At 44.4% G+C, this 15,000-nt stretch overlaps 2 protein-coding genes across 5 annotated transcripts in view; one reads left to right on the top strand and one right to left on the bottom strand.

The window, feature by feature from the left end:
* LOC137421260 (GMP reductase 1-like) overlaps positions 1–15,000 on the bottom strand; it is a 905,715-nt gene that overhangs the window by 504,371 nt on the left and 386,344 nt on the right. The window lies entirely within an intron of this gene.
* Positions 14,786–15,000, top strand: part of LOC137421265 (furin) — a 141,862-nt gene continuing 141,647 nt past the window's right edge. Inside the window, exon 1 of one of the 3 annotated variants that reach the window (XM_078771639.1) lies at positions 14,786–15,000. This exon is cut by the window's right edge and continues 114 nt beyond it. In XM_078771639.1, the coding sequence (XP_078627765.1) occupies positions 14,953–15,000 (48 nt within the window). In that variant the 5' untranslated portion in view covers positions 14,786–14,952. The other 2 variants (XM_078771640.1, XM_078771641.1) reach the window with 2 other exon arrangements.

The raw sequence follows: 15,000 nt of genomic DNA, 5'->3' as shown, positions 1-15,000 counted from the left end.
TGGCACAAATGTACATTAATATGTTGCGAACATTTTCAGATATTGGGCCACTTGAAATTCCGTAATTTTTTTTTTCAAATTTTTTCAAATTTCGTAATTTCAAATTTTTCGGGTGACACCGTCACAATTTCGGTCTTCGAGGCCGGCCGATAGGCAAAGTGTGACCGGAAGGGACGAGGTTCTCCTGACCACGTGGCCCTCGATCTGGGAAGCGAGAGGCGTTCCATTAGTGGACGCGCCCCTCACGCCCGACTTTTGGGCGGCCCCGGCAGGCCGTTTGTTTTGACGTTCCGTGACAGGCCCCGCACCCCCACCTCCGGGCCGACCGGAAGCTTGTGCTGAGTACATCATACCTGAACAACTCAGTGAGGCAGAACACAGCAGTGCACACCAGGGTGACCCCTTCAGTGCATAAACCAATTAACCTGTCCACTGCAGGGCATATAGAAATGAAGTTATTTTCTGCATATAATAATAATATAAGTTCAGTTCTATATAACAATTTCTGTTATCACCACTACTACTACAACTACCACTACTACAAGCTTTGTCTGGAATTTTGTGGACTAACAGACAAACAGACATACAGACAAGCTGGGATCAAAACATTACCTCCTTCCACCATTGAGTGTAGAGGTAAACATCATGGAAATTATATCATGCCCTAGATTTAATTCATGCTTACCCGTGTATTTGCTTCACTGGTTCACAAGGTCTTTTGCATACATGTAATTCAGACTCTCGTCTTCATTGCTGACCACACAATGTTCGCAACATATTAATGTACATTTGTGCCAAATTTGGTGCTTGTATCACAAAATGCACAATTCTTTTGAATATTTGGGCTAAGCCGCCCCACTATATCGGCCGGCCTCGAAGACCGAAATTGTGACGGTGTCACCCGAAAAATTTGAAATTACGAAATTTGAAAAAATTTGAAAAAAAAAATTACGGAATTTCAAGTGGCCCAATATCTGAAAATGTTCGCAACATATTAATGTACATTTGTGCCAAATTTGGTGCTTGTATCACAAAATGCACAACAGGTTTGCTCTGCTGCTACACTATATATATATATTTGTGCAGCGTCTGTCCTGTCCTGTGTTGTGTTGTCACTGAACTACTTTCTCAAACTTTTGTGAAATCGTACCAAACTTCTGGTATGCACATATCTCTCCCGTCGGCATGTCCTAAGGGTATTTTTTTGAAAAATTTTCCAAATTTTTTATTTATTTTTGTTTGGAATTTTTTTGGGAATTTTTTTTTTCCAACTTCAATTGTTTATAAAATGTGATATCACGTATGTTACAAATACATTTGTTCAAAATAATTGTTTGAATTATGATTGGTTTAAACCATGACAAAAGGTGAACTCGGGTACATTCATTTATCTATACATCGACATATCTGGGCAGTGTCTGTGTTGTCACTTAACGACTCCCTCAAACTTTTGTTTCCGTGGTTGTGAAGTGTTTTTAATAACGTTGTGGTGGTTTTGAATCACGTGGTGGTGAGGTATTTTGAATTATGTGGTGGTGAGGTGTTTTTAAATGACGTGGTGGTGAGGTGTTTTTAAATCACGTGGTGGTGAGGTATTTATAATTACGTGGTGGTGAGGTGTTTTTAATTATGTGGTGGTGAGGTGTTTTGAATTAGTTGGTGATGAGCTGTTTTGAATTATGTGGTGGTGAGGTGTTTTGAATTACTTTGTGCTGAGGTGTTTTTAAATGACGTGGTGGTGAGGTGTTTTTAATTATGTGGTGGTGAGGTGTTTTGAATTAGTTGGTGATGAGCTGTTTTGAATTATGTGGTGGTGAGGTGTTTTTAAATGACGTGGTGGTGAGGTGTTTTTAATTTCGTATTTGTGAGGTGTTTTTTTACGTGTTTTATGGCTGTGAGGTGTTTTTAATTTTGTGGTGGTGAGGTGTTTTTATTACGTGTTTTATGGCTCTTAGGTGTTTTTATTACGTGTTTTATGGCTGTGAGGTGTTTTTATTACGTGTTTTATGGCTGTGAGGTGTTTTTATTACGTGTTTTATGGCTGTGAGGTGTTTTTATTACGTGTTTTATGGCTGTGAGGTGTTTTTATTACGTGTTTTATGGCTGTGAGGTGTTTTTATTACGTGTTTTATGGCTGTGAGGTGTTTTTAATTTCGTGGTGGTGAGGTATTTTTATTACGTGTTTTATGGCTGTGAGGTGTTTTTATTACGTGTTTTATGACTGTAAGGTGTTTTTAATTTCGTGGTGGTGAGGTATTTTTATTACGTGTTTTATGGCTGTGAGGTGCTTTTATTACGTGTTTTATGGCTGTGAGGTGTTTTAAATTACTTGGTGGTGAGGTGTTTTGAATTACTTGGTGGTGGTGTTTTTATTACGTGTTTTATGGCTGTGAAGTGTTTTCAATTTCGTGGTGGTGAGGTGTTTTTATTACGTGTTTTATGGCTGTGGAGTGTGGGGTGTTTTAAATTACTTGGTGGTGAGGTGTTTTGAATTACTTGGTGGTGAGGTGTTTTGAATTACTTGGTGGTGGTGTTTTTATTACGTGTTTTATGGCTGTGAAGTGTTTTCAATTTCGTGGTGGTGAGGTGTTTTTATTACGTGTTTTATGGCTGTGAGGTGTTTTTATTACGTGTTTTATGGCTGTAAGGTGTTTTTAATTTCGTGGTGGTGAGGTATTTTTATTACGTGTTTTATGGCTGTGAGGTGTTTTTATTACGTGTTTTATGGCTGTGAGGTGTTTTAAATTACTTGGTGGTGAGGTGTTTTGAATTACTTGGTGGTGGTGTTTTTATTACGTGTTTTATGGCTGTGAAGTGTTTTCAATTTCGTGGTGGTGAGGTGTTTTTATTACGTGTTTTATGGCTGTGGAGTGTGGGGTGTTTTAAATTACTTGGTGGTGAGGTGTTTTGAATTACTTGGTGGTGAGGTGTTTTGAATTACTTGGTGGTGGTGTTTTTATTACGTGTTTTATGGCTGTGAGGTGTTTTTATTACGTGTTTTATGGCTGTAAGGTGTTTTTAATTTCGTGGTGGTGAGGTGTTTTTATTACGTGTTTTATGGCTGTGGAGTGTGGGGTGTTTTAAATTACTTGGTGGTGAGGTGTTTTGAATTACTTGGTGGTGAGGTGTTTTGAATTACTTGGTGGTGAGGTGTTTTAAATTACTTGGTGGTGAGGTGTTTTGAATTACTTGGTGGTGAGGTGTTTTGAATTACTTGGTGAGGTGTTTTTATTACGTGTTTTATGGCTGTGAAGTGTTTTCAATTTCGTGGTGGTGAGGTGTTTTTAATTTTGTGGTGGTGAGGTGTTTTTATTACGTGTTTTATGGCTGTGGAGTGTGGGGCGTTTTAAATTACTTGGTGGTGAGGTGTTTTGAATTACTTGATGGTGAGGTGTTTTGAATTACGTGGTGGTGAGGTGTAATCGTCCCAAGCTTCAAGTCTGCACCTACCCCTCCCCTATGTATGTGCAGAGGGGTTCTTTCTTGAAAAAAAAACATTCAACCTAAATCTTCAACCTAAATTGCCTATAAAAATGTAATATCACAAACACAACAAATACATTTGTGCAAAGTAATTGTTTGTATTATGATTGGTGTAAATCATGACAACACAGCAACTCAGGTACAGTCATTAGACAGCTAAAATAAGCCCGTTCCTCAGTATCGACGCTGAGCGCAGCGAGCCGAGCCAAGCTAGTATATATATATATATATATATATATACTGTATACATATATATATATATATATATATATATATATATATAATTTATTTATATACATAATTTATTTGTATATATAATTTATTTATATATATATTATTTATTTATATATATATATATATGTCTATATTATTATAGGCTACGGTGATTCTGTCTGTCTGTCTGTCCGGGGGTGTGGCTTACTCCGTTTGCAGAGTAGCTCCACCCATTCTTGTAGAGAATTCTTGGAGGCCCTCATGGAGCAATTTATGGCACAAATGCAGGCGTCCCTGAACCTGCAGGGGGACAAATCAAAGGCGGAAATCAGAGAAATGAGGGACGAAGCAAGGGGTACCAGTGAGCAATTGAGAGACGGGTTAAGTAATATGGGAAATCGAATCGGGGGGCTAGGAGCCAAATTTGAGGGTTTAGACAACAAATGTGAGGGATTAAACGACAAATTGGGAGGAGTAGGAAACAAGTTGGGAAGCAAATTGGAGGGATTCGGAAGCAGATTAGGGGACAAACTGGGGGGGCATAATTGGCCAAGCCAAATAAATTAATGAGGGGTTGGTGAGGGGGCAAGCCACATATGAGGTAAGGGAAGCGGAGAGGGACAGAGACCGCAGGTTGGGCGAGCAGGTCCCAGGGGTATGCGACAAGGTAAAGCGGGTCGAGAAGCGCTGGTTGAGCGAGGCGGAGCAAAGCACGGGTAAAATGACGGGTATAGAGATCGCGACCCTGGGTTTAGGGAAGCCGGCGACCGCTGAGGTAGGAGAGAAAATTTTATTAAAGCCAGCGGTCGTCGAGGTGAATAAAGAAAAAGGAGTAGTGGGAATTGATATTGTAGAGACAACAGACTTTAGAAGAGCAACAGTTGGAGGAAGGAATGGATTATGTGCAAAGTCCGTGTTCACATCCTGATGCCGTACTTGCTAATCCTTATAAAGATTTGCAGGTGTGCGTGGAGAGGAGGATCCCAAAGGTGAGTCGTGCTGTGTATGGTGCTAAGAGGTTTTTCGGCAAAGTGTTTGGCGCGAAGAGAATTGTCGCGCGATTGGGGTCGATATGGCACCCGGGCGTTAGTGGGAGGTCCGTGGGGCGTGGTGTACGAAAGAATGGCACTCGTGTGAGGAAAAAGTGTGCATCGGCGAGTGAGTGTGTTATAAAGTGTGGGAGTAAAACCGAGTGCGAGCGGGAATGCACGTCGGAGTGTACGGAGTGTGATACAGAGAGTGAGAGCGATACGGAGTGTACGTGCTAGGGTGAGAGTGACCCGGAGAGTGAGTTGGTGGAGGAGCGGGTGCGAGGATGCACGCTTGGGATGGACGGCGAGAGTGTGTGAGAAAGCACCCCTGAGTTGGTTGTGCCGCGGGTGTGGGAGAGCCCATTGAAGCGCGTGAGTGGGTGGATGCGAGGGTGCACGCCCATGGTGAATGTTACGGAGGACATAACGGAGGAGAGGTGTGGAACGAAGTGTGCGAACGATGAGTGTGCGCAAGAGGGTGCGCCAGAGGTGTGGTGTGTAACAGGGAGTGCTGTGGTGGAATGGACGGAGTGTGTGGAATGTACGGGCGGCGTTGGAACGCCGGGTTTGGTGAGTGTGAAAAGGGTCGCGTATGCGTGTGAGCATGCGAGTAAGGCATTGACGTGGACCGGAGCAATGGTTAGCCGACGCGGGTTCTCGGTTCGTGCCGGGCTTTGGGTGCTGCGGGAACCAGCAGGGATCGTAATCACGGCGGTTTCAAAGGAACCGCCGTGCACGATCCGCGCCGGGCCTCGCTCTGCACGGTCGCATCCGTGCTCCGCTAAGCGGAGCGACCGGTCCGGTTCAAGGGCAGGTAGGAGGGACCGGAGCGGTGCCCCCTTGTGGTTGCGGCGTTCCAGCCGGGCGGGATCGAGCCATCGGGCCGGAGACCGAAAGGTTCCGCGCCGAGATGGTGCGTGGAATCTCGGGCCGAGCATGCCGCCTCCCTTGAACCGAATGCCGGACGGACTCAACCTGCAGGGGAACAAACCACCCGAATTCATTGCTCGGCTTTGCGAAGCCGAGTTTTAATAATGTAATGACGCACCGAGGCTCAGATATGGCGGACTGTGATGATGATAATGTTTGGATCCGAAATTGGGAATAGTGGAAATGATTGGGCAAATTTGGGCAAATTTGATGGGCAAAAATGATTGGCAGTGATTGGCAAATTTTGATTTGCAGAAAATTTGATGGCCAAATTGATAGTGGAAGATGCCCGATGTGGTGGGATTGCAACTCTGCCATCCCTCACAACCCGGGCACATGAGCTATAGTTTATGGGGTTTGACAGTGCAAGCTCGCCGAGGGAGGGTTAGGATAAATGTATAGGGACTTAGAAATGACCATAGGTAACGGTAGAGTTAAGTAGCGACATGTACCTGTAGAGGGGACGTAGAATAGATTAGATGGATGATAATGACGAGGGAGCGCAATAGTATAAGGGGCGACTGGGAAGCGCGAGTTTCAGAAGGGAGTAGTTAGATCAGATGATGCAGTGTGTGTATTGAAAGTGCACTCAGCAGCGTATTGTGAAAAGTGTGAGGTGATTGTGCATGGTATTGAATGAATGAAGAAGCCTGGGAGGAAGGAGGGTGCAGGAAGCACCAGGTGTGGGCACAGGTGTGCAAATCCAGGTGAGAATGGTTGTGAGGAATAAATGGTCTGGGATACATGGAGTATGGAATGGATGGTGTGGAGTGAGTATGGTGGAAAATGTGGAGTGGAGCGGTTGGTGCGAAGGGCGTGTATGGGGAGGATGGACCCCTATCACGAATACCCGGGGAGGGTAGTTTAAGAGTTAGGTAGAGGGTATAGGTAGATTGTGGTTGGATATTGGCATCTGTGGTGCGTGTGGAAGAATGGTGTGTGAATGGGTGCATTAGTGAAGTGGAAATGGCTGGGCGTGTGGCCTGTTAGTGTGTGTGCTTGGTTGGACACTCCACCACTGTGAGGATGTCGGCCAGGTGAGGCCGCAGATGGGCTCTGGGAGCCAGTAGAGTTGTTCAGTGGGGCCCGAGGATCCAGAGGACGGACCCGGGTAGCCCAGTGCCAGAGAGGGCACCGAGTGGGGAGAGCGCCAGAGGGCCTTCCCCAGGTAGATAGGTTAGGTAAGGAGCAGGTAAGCTCAGAGGCAACTGCAGTGGTGGAGGTGTGCAGGTGGGTAGACCTGCTGGGAGAGCCACACGACCCAGTCCTGAAATTGTGCAAAGGCACAGGGAGTTGAATCGGGGGAGTGAGACCCCAAATTGATGAAGCACCACAGTTTGGTCAATGGGAATTTGGTTCTTAAAACCACATAGAGTAAGATGGCCAATGGATTGGCAGGGAAAGACCCCGGGTTGTGTAAAGTGTGTTAATGTCATTTAGAAGGTAGATAGGATTGAAATCTCCTCGCACCATCTGCATCCACTCACCTGAGGCGACGTAACTCCACGCCATGCCATGGTTTGTTGTTTTTATTTTTCTGTGCAAATGTTTGGGATTGTAAGACGCATCATGACGTGGGTGTGACATTGTGCTGATGTTCCATCTCTTCCTCCTTAAGAGGAATCGATGAGAAATTTGAATTTATGGCAAATTTGGTTAGAGGGATTGTGGTGACGAATTTGGTAGTAGGGGAAATATGGGGAAGACGAGACAGTAGTGTCGAATTGGTAAGTGTGTAGATTTTGGAAATACGGGGGTAAGGGGCAAGGGTAGAACAGGTGACGGGTGGGGTGACGTACGATAGGGACGAGCTTTTCTCCGCTCAGTCTCCAGGCGCACCTCACCTTGCATTGCCTTTGTTGATGTGTACCCTTGTGACCTTACCCCTCGCTAACCTGTCATCTCTGTCTTCCTTCCCCGACCCGAGGATCGTGCTCTCTGGGCACTGAGGGAGAGCGTGCGGGAGGCCGTGTCTGTGTGCCCGAAATTCTCGCAACCAGCTGCCTGCATCCACGCACCACTTATGGACCACAGTCTGTGGCCAAGCACCACTTATGGACCACAAGTTTTGTGGCATGGCCCCTCTGCTGGGACCGGCCAGGTTGGCCAGAGGAAGATCTTGCTTGTGGACCTCGGTGACGTGGCACCTATGCCATACAGGTGAACCACCCATAGTCGGCCCCTGTGGGCCATAAATAAAAACGGACACGTTTGTGCATTTTTATTTCCACCAAATAGGCCGCAAGCAAAGAACAACACGAAGAAAGATAACATCAAGAATGACAACGGCCAGCAGAGGGAGCCGAAGAGGAAGACCAGCATCAGTTTGTTTTCTTTTGGTATGGACATGTGTGAAATGAGCACTGGTGGCTGTGCATTTTGGTGCTTTGGTGATTATTGGTGCTGGTGCATCGATGCAGTGCATGCTGTCTCCTCCCCTCCCACAGGATTCTTTTTGTTTTCCAAAAGAACAGGTCCTGGGTTGCAGTGTAAATACAATTAACGTCACTTGTAAGTAATGCTCCCCACCGTTCATGTTTAGTTTGCGAATCAATTCCGCAATTCGGTTATCCTGTGGGCGTGAATCTGTTAGGCAGGGTGCAATGCAGCAGAGGGACATACTTATTTGTGTTTTAAAACTGTCACACTCAGGGTCAGGTTAATTGTAGAGGGAATTACACCTGCGTGCCACACTAAGTTAAAGTTTTATCGGCCTGAGACGTGCCGTGAGGAATGAGGGTGCTGTGTTACGGTTTTTAGAACCTTCACTTTGTAATTTTAGTATTAAATTTCCTGTGTACATTTCCCCTTTAATTGGCTGTTAATTGAAATGAGTGCACCGTAGCTAGTCCATGTACAAGCATGTAGGCCACCATAGAACCTCTCTATAGTTATTTCTTTATTCTATGTCAGTATAAGGCTCTGTTTCCCATTAGTTGACTCTGCATTGCACCAAATGAAATAAGGTAGAATCCCCTTTCAATTGCCACCAAAAACGCAATTGCCGGCAGCGTTCGCTGCCCTTTGGCTGGGGCTCGCTCAAATCGCCCCAAAAACCTCCATTACGCACATGGTTAAGCTGGAGAAGAAGGAGGAAGAGCCGTCGGATCATGGGCGTGGCACCACCTCGTCATCAAAGGTGGAGCCAGCGAGCCCCCACCAGCCAACCAGGGCTGATGAGATACCATCACGGGCGTGGTGCGCATTTGATCTTAAAGCGCGTTATAAAAGTGCCCGCGCAAGCCATTTCGCGGCAGATGCGGCAGATGCGTGACCCGGCAGATGCGTGACCCAGGAGATGCGTAAGAGTTCAGTGGAGAAGGAGTGGAATTGCGCTGAACCAAGTCAGGCTTGCGGTTCTGCCGAGAGATAGACGACGCTGTCCAGCCCCTGCGCGCGCAGCTTTGACGCGCAGCTTCGACGCACAGCTTTGACATGCAGCTTCGACGCGCAGCTTTGACATGCAGCTTCGACGCGCAGCTTCGATGCGCAGCTTCGACCCGCTGCTACGCGGGAACCAGATTGTGGTGGCATCGGTGGCCGTCGATGTCCAGCCCGACGTCCTGTGCGGGAGCAAGCTCCAGCTGAACCTTCCTCTCCTTCCAGCCATCCACCCCTGCCATTCATTCCCATTCGTGTAAGTCTGACTGTCGTCTGTGTTGTCTGGGGTTTTAAGTTAAGCCTGTAGATAAGCTAGAATTGCACTGTGTCTTTCTCTTCTGTAAATTACTTTCGTTTTCTTTCCTTCTCCCTTGGTTTCTTTGATTGTGTACATAATTAGTAATAAATTCCTGTTCTTCCTACCTTTGCCTTCTTTCCTTCACATCCGTTCGTCTTTGTGATTTCCCCCATTGAGCACCTGTGGCACGATTTGGCCAACGCATATGAATTGGGTTAGTCCTTGCTAATGGTTCGAACCGCGGGCTGCTAAAAACCGCTCGACAAATACCATCTTGTCCGTGGTTTCGAACGGAGCTATCCACCGGCTTCGTGGAGAGGTTGGCGGAGGTGTACGGGACTCCCTTGACCAATCACCTCGGCCAATCTCACCCCACGAAGAAGCGGGATAGTTTCAGGATCGGAGACGGCCGGTGCAAATAGAAGGGGGATTAACCCCCCCCCCCCCCGCTAAGGGGAGCGCCGTACTCCGTTTCCTGTAACAATATATATATATATATATATATATATATATATATATATATATATATATATATATAGCATGGTGTGTGTTTGTGTGTTGTTGTTAGTTGTTATCTCCACATGTGGGTTTCAGAAGGTGGAACGGAGTGCTCCCAGGTCTCGAAGCATCCACCTCCGTTTCAGTAATAGTGAGGTACCTTCATGAAAATATCGTTACACGGTGGGCAAAAGTACCATTTTTTCACCAAAGCATCTCCATGGTATACCTTTTAGAAAAAAAGTAAGTTGCAAAAAATTGCATAATGGGAAGGGCAATATATGACGCCATTATGACGTCATCAGCTAATTATTCCAAAATTATATGTAAAAAATCGTTTAATTAGTTCGGAGTAAGCCGTGGAGCGTATTTTGACCTTAAAATATATGTTTCTGAGGTGAAGGAATTCAATGCAGTTGCCAATATTGTTCTTGGAGTATCTTTAAAAGATTTATGATGTCATTATGACATCAACTAAAAATGAGCTTATATTACACACAAATTGGATTGGTTAGTCAACACTGACATATGGAGAGTCTTTAGTTCATTAGGCTATTTAACGCAGCCACACTTTTTTATTTAGACTGAGCTATTACGTTTATGACGTCATCATTATGTCATCTGCTAGTTTAATAAAAGGATAGATGGTTCAAAATTAAACATATTGATTTAAATATGTATATACATCATAGTCGTGCTCCTCTCCCCTGTTGTGATCAATGATTCCATTGAGATGTAAAAAAAAGAACGATGTCATGTCATTATTACCTCACAAAAACACAGTGACAGCCCCCCCCCCCCCCGCCCCCACCCCCTTCCCCCACACACACACACACATCTGTTTTATGCTATATGCTTGTTGTAATTGCTACTCATGCCTTTGTGAGAGAATATTACGAAGTAGGCTATTACCAGCCTCATTGATTCTGCAAGTAGGATTGATATTCAACACCCCAATTATACTCAAGGAGAGTAATTCATTGTTCAGAGTTGAAATGCACAGATGTGGAATAAGATTGATAGCTTGGTGTCAGTGATGAGCTGGAGCTGCAAGCAAATCATTTCTGACAGTTGCAACTGCAAAGTTCTGTGCAGGGTAGACCACGTCCATGAGAAGATCCTGTGGCTGTAGTGGACGAGGGATTACGGTCAATGTTATCCAGGGCACCGACAGTGAAGAGTCCATTCCTGAAAATATATGGGCACACAATTTGATCAGCAGTGAACTGGTCACACATTGCAGATGCCAATTTATTCTCCAGCTGCAGGACCCGGCTGTAGGAGATGCTCAACCCCAGTTTAGTCAGTTGGTCAACAAGTGTTGTGTTCCTCGTCAGTGTGTGAATGTTCAATCCAATGTAGACAGGAAGTGGAGGCTCTCGCTCTGGAGACTGTTTTTTGGGAGTGGCCCCTTTCTTGCATCATTTCTTTGAATTGTGGAGGTATAACTGAGCCATTGTTTGACTGGCCTGAGTGTCATCAACATTGAGGATTCTTTGTTGTTTTTTTTTCAACAAAATTAGAATATAGTGACGTCACTGAAACAGAAAATCAGCTTATGGTTGCTTAAATGTCATTGATTACATCACTCTTCAATTCCCTGACCCTAAAAATGTCAAATTAATGACTTGGAATCTCACCACAATGCGTCATAATCTTATTTTGTACATTTACTTGCTCTACGCGCTCGGTAGTAGATTGTGACATCATTATGACGTCATAAAGTACACTGCCTGGCCGATTTTTTTTGCAGCTTACCCTCTTTTTAATTGTAACACATGGGCAAAGCTTTGGTGAAAAAATGGTGCTTTTGTCCATCGTGTAACAATCCTTGGCATTTTTGTTACTAAGGTACCTCACTATAAGTATAAGGGATCATGATTCATGGACCAGTTTGTGAAGTTTGCTTATTCTCAAAGTTTTGTTCCGAGGGCTCTTTTGAGGATTGTCACCGAGCCCCGGGCAGCTTCCAAGTGTAGGTAGTTTGTAATAATATTCTTAGGGATGGTTATTAAGATCTCTGTGAGGTTCTTCTTTATCATTCCCGTTGCTCCAATAATCACCAGAACAATTTTTGCACTTTTCAGCTTTGAGGATCTTTTCACTTCATTCTTGAGGGCTCAATTTTTCTTGATTTCAGCATTTAGTCCATAATCACTGGGTACACTACTGATACCTCAATTAACAATGCTGTCTTTGCTTTCTTCTACCAAAATACTACAAGTAATAAAAAACATTTTTAAGAATGCAAAACTTGTGTAGGGATCCGGACCATCCATACATAAGACGTTTCCCAACTTCTTGCTTGATATCCGGTCGCAATGCTTTCTTTTCCTTTTCACGCTCGATGGGATCATCCGGTCGTATGTGAGCATTACTTCCATATTTTTAATGATTGCTCTTTGTTCATTTTTCCATGATCTTTCTGAAACCATTGGTGTCACATCCTTGGTCTTGGGCATATTATAATGAGCTGACATCTTCTTAACCGTTCCAATGAGCCTTCTTTGTCTACTCCCAATTTGTCCAACTCTTTTTTTTATACCATCCTGTTATTTTATTGTTCTCCCAGTTGAACAGTCCCTACATAAGAAGTCCCAGTTTTATGCCTTCCTGTTCTTCCCAGTTTATCTGTTGATATTATGCTTTATATTTTTATAAATGGCGGAGTGGGCGGAGCTTGGACTGCACCTGCGCATTAGAAGGCTAATGCTCTGTTGGGAAATGAACCTGTTGCTTTTAAAAATGTTTTTTCCGTATACTGAATTGGAATTAATATATAAAAATCCACATTCTCTGCGGGATGACGCTCAGTCTTACAAGTGGTTTGGGCTCATACAAACCGTTTGGACCATCATTACTATGTTGCACTCCAGAATTAAATTTTGCTGCATGCGTAAAAAAAATAACGTCCAGTTTTGGGCTCAGGTGTTTTTTCCCATCGACCATTCTTCCTCCAAGTGTTTCCCTCCATTCCACAGTGAACATGAGGACATTATGGTCCATAGACTCGAGAATTGTATTTATGGCTTTATCTGGGCCATTGCAACAATATTCTAGGTGCTTTACTAAACTCTTTAAGTAACCCGATCTTGATCGGTTTACACCAACTTGTGTGTAAATGTTCAGCACGCCGGAGATGACTTGCCTACTCTTGATGAAGACACTGTCAGATCCACGAATACCAGCAGAAGGGACAACCAGCTTAACGTCCTTCCGATGGACCTCACAGTTTATGATGGAACCTTCTGTGTGTGAAGCACCAATCAGCCAGTTTGTGGTGGGGTCAATATGTCAAAGGTGAATGCACTGTCTCTGAGCTATCACGTGATGCACATAACCTGAAGGCCGTAGTGGTTTATTATTGAACTCATCCCAAACATGGACCTTATCCAGGGAGATGACACATAATGACCTTTTAATTTTGATTGATACCGTGGGATCTACAACATTTGTCATAGTATAAAATAGAAAGCAGGTCAAAATGCAAAGCCCGTCCGCGTCCGTTTGTATTCAGACGTCTTCGTGTTCTTCCGTTTGTTCAAAATAACGAAAACAGTTCAAAAAAATTCATGAAGCCTTGACTTTTGACCTTTTGATCTAAAAACAACAATCGACCCATACCTTTTGATTAGTGAACCAATTCATTGACCCGATTTGCAATTTTTTTTATTTCAGGTCAATCGGGTGAAAATTGGCGATTTTACCAACCTTGACCTTTGACCTTTTGATCTAAAAGAAACACGGATCTTAAAAAACCCGGCTTTTGATTGAACTAATTCAGTGACCCAATATGCAAATTCTTAAAATTTCAGGTCAATCGGATGATAATTGATTATTTTGTGACGCAGACCTTTTGAACAAATTATTAATTTGCCTTCTCTATATTCTCATAATAAAGGTTTGTAGAAAATTTGATGACAAAACTCAAATGGTAAATTTAAATTTCAGGTCAATTGGATGAAAATGGATGATTTTATACGACGTTGACCTTTGATCTAACCTTTGGACAAAATTATTAATTTGCTTTTTCTGTATTATCATAATAATGCTTTTTCTGTATTATCATAATAATGCTTTGGTGAAAATTTGATGACAAAACGCAAATGGTAAAAAACGGTAAAATTTACGCAAATAAATTTTATTTTACGCAAATGGTAAAAACGCACACACACACATTTTACGCAAATGGTAAAAACGCGCGCGCGCACACACACACACACACACACACACACACACACACACACCTGTGTGCTGCTGTGCAGGGGACGGTCTAATTGCCGTTATTTGTAAGTTTATCGCATTTACCTGAACACCACTTTCCGTGGAAAATGGTTGTGTTGGGTGTTGCAGTGTGACGTCATACCAGCGCTGAACAAACACGGCCTTAAAGCGATTTCACCGCAGCTGTGTTCATTTACCAAGCAGCTAGCGAGCGCTCTCCAAGCCATCTGTTCCTTTTCAACGGTTTCGAATGGAGTGCTTGCTCGAATGCTTAAGCCGCTTGGCGAGCGCTCTACAATAAACTTGGTAAATGAACTGAACACATCCCGGGAAACAGTAATTCGCTCGTCCTAATGTAGTTAACACGATTTATATAATTGTTCCAGTCGTTACGTGCTCTAAATTATCCAATTAAATCGCTGTACCGGTGAGAAGTCGTGCAGGTGTCGATTTTACGTGCAAAAGGTAAACCAGGGAAGGCGTCCTCCCAAAAGGTTGAGTGTTGCCCTGAATCGGAATGGTAGACATTTGTCTTCATATGCAACAGCTTTTTGACGTCACTTATAACCCAAGTGGATTCGATATGTCGAAAGGTAGACCACAGGCGCGCGGACTTCAAAGAAAACAGCGTGGCTGGGCGTCGGTAATCACAAACGTCACGGGCACCGCCCCCACCCCGGGCACTCCCACACCCCGGGCACTCCCACACCCCGACCACGCCCACAACACACCTCGACGGTCTCCACCCAGCCCGGTGGGCAGAGTAGCCCTCCCTTCCCGCCATATCTCCGGCGCGTTGTCATTCTCGACTCGCAGACCGCGCTCCATAAAACTATCCACCTGGGCACGGCCTAATGCGAGGCCAGTACTACCTGGGCAGGTGCACGGCTCGGCATGCGGACCCTCTGCAGCCCCCTGAGCGTGCTCCTCGCGGTGTGTGTC

This window comes from Myxine glutinosa, chromosome 2, assembly GCF_964187855.1.
Source record: "Myxine glutinosa chromosome 2, kmMyxGlut1.1, whole genome shotgun sequence".
In the NCBI taxonomy this organism is placed as follows: domain Eukaryota; kingdom Metazoa; phylum Chordata; class Myxini; order Myxiniformes; family Myxinidae; genus Myxine; species Myxine glutinosa.
This window is presented reverse-complemented; position numbering and strand designations above follow the sequence as displayed.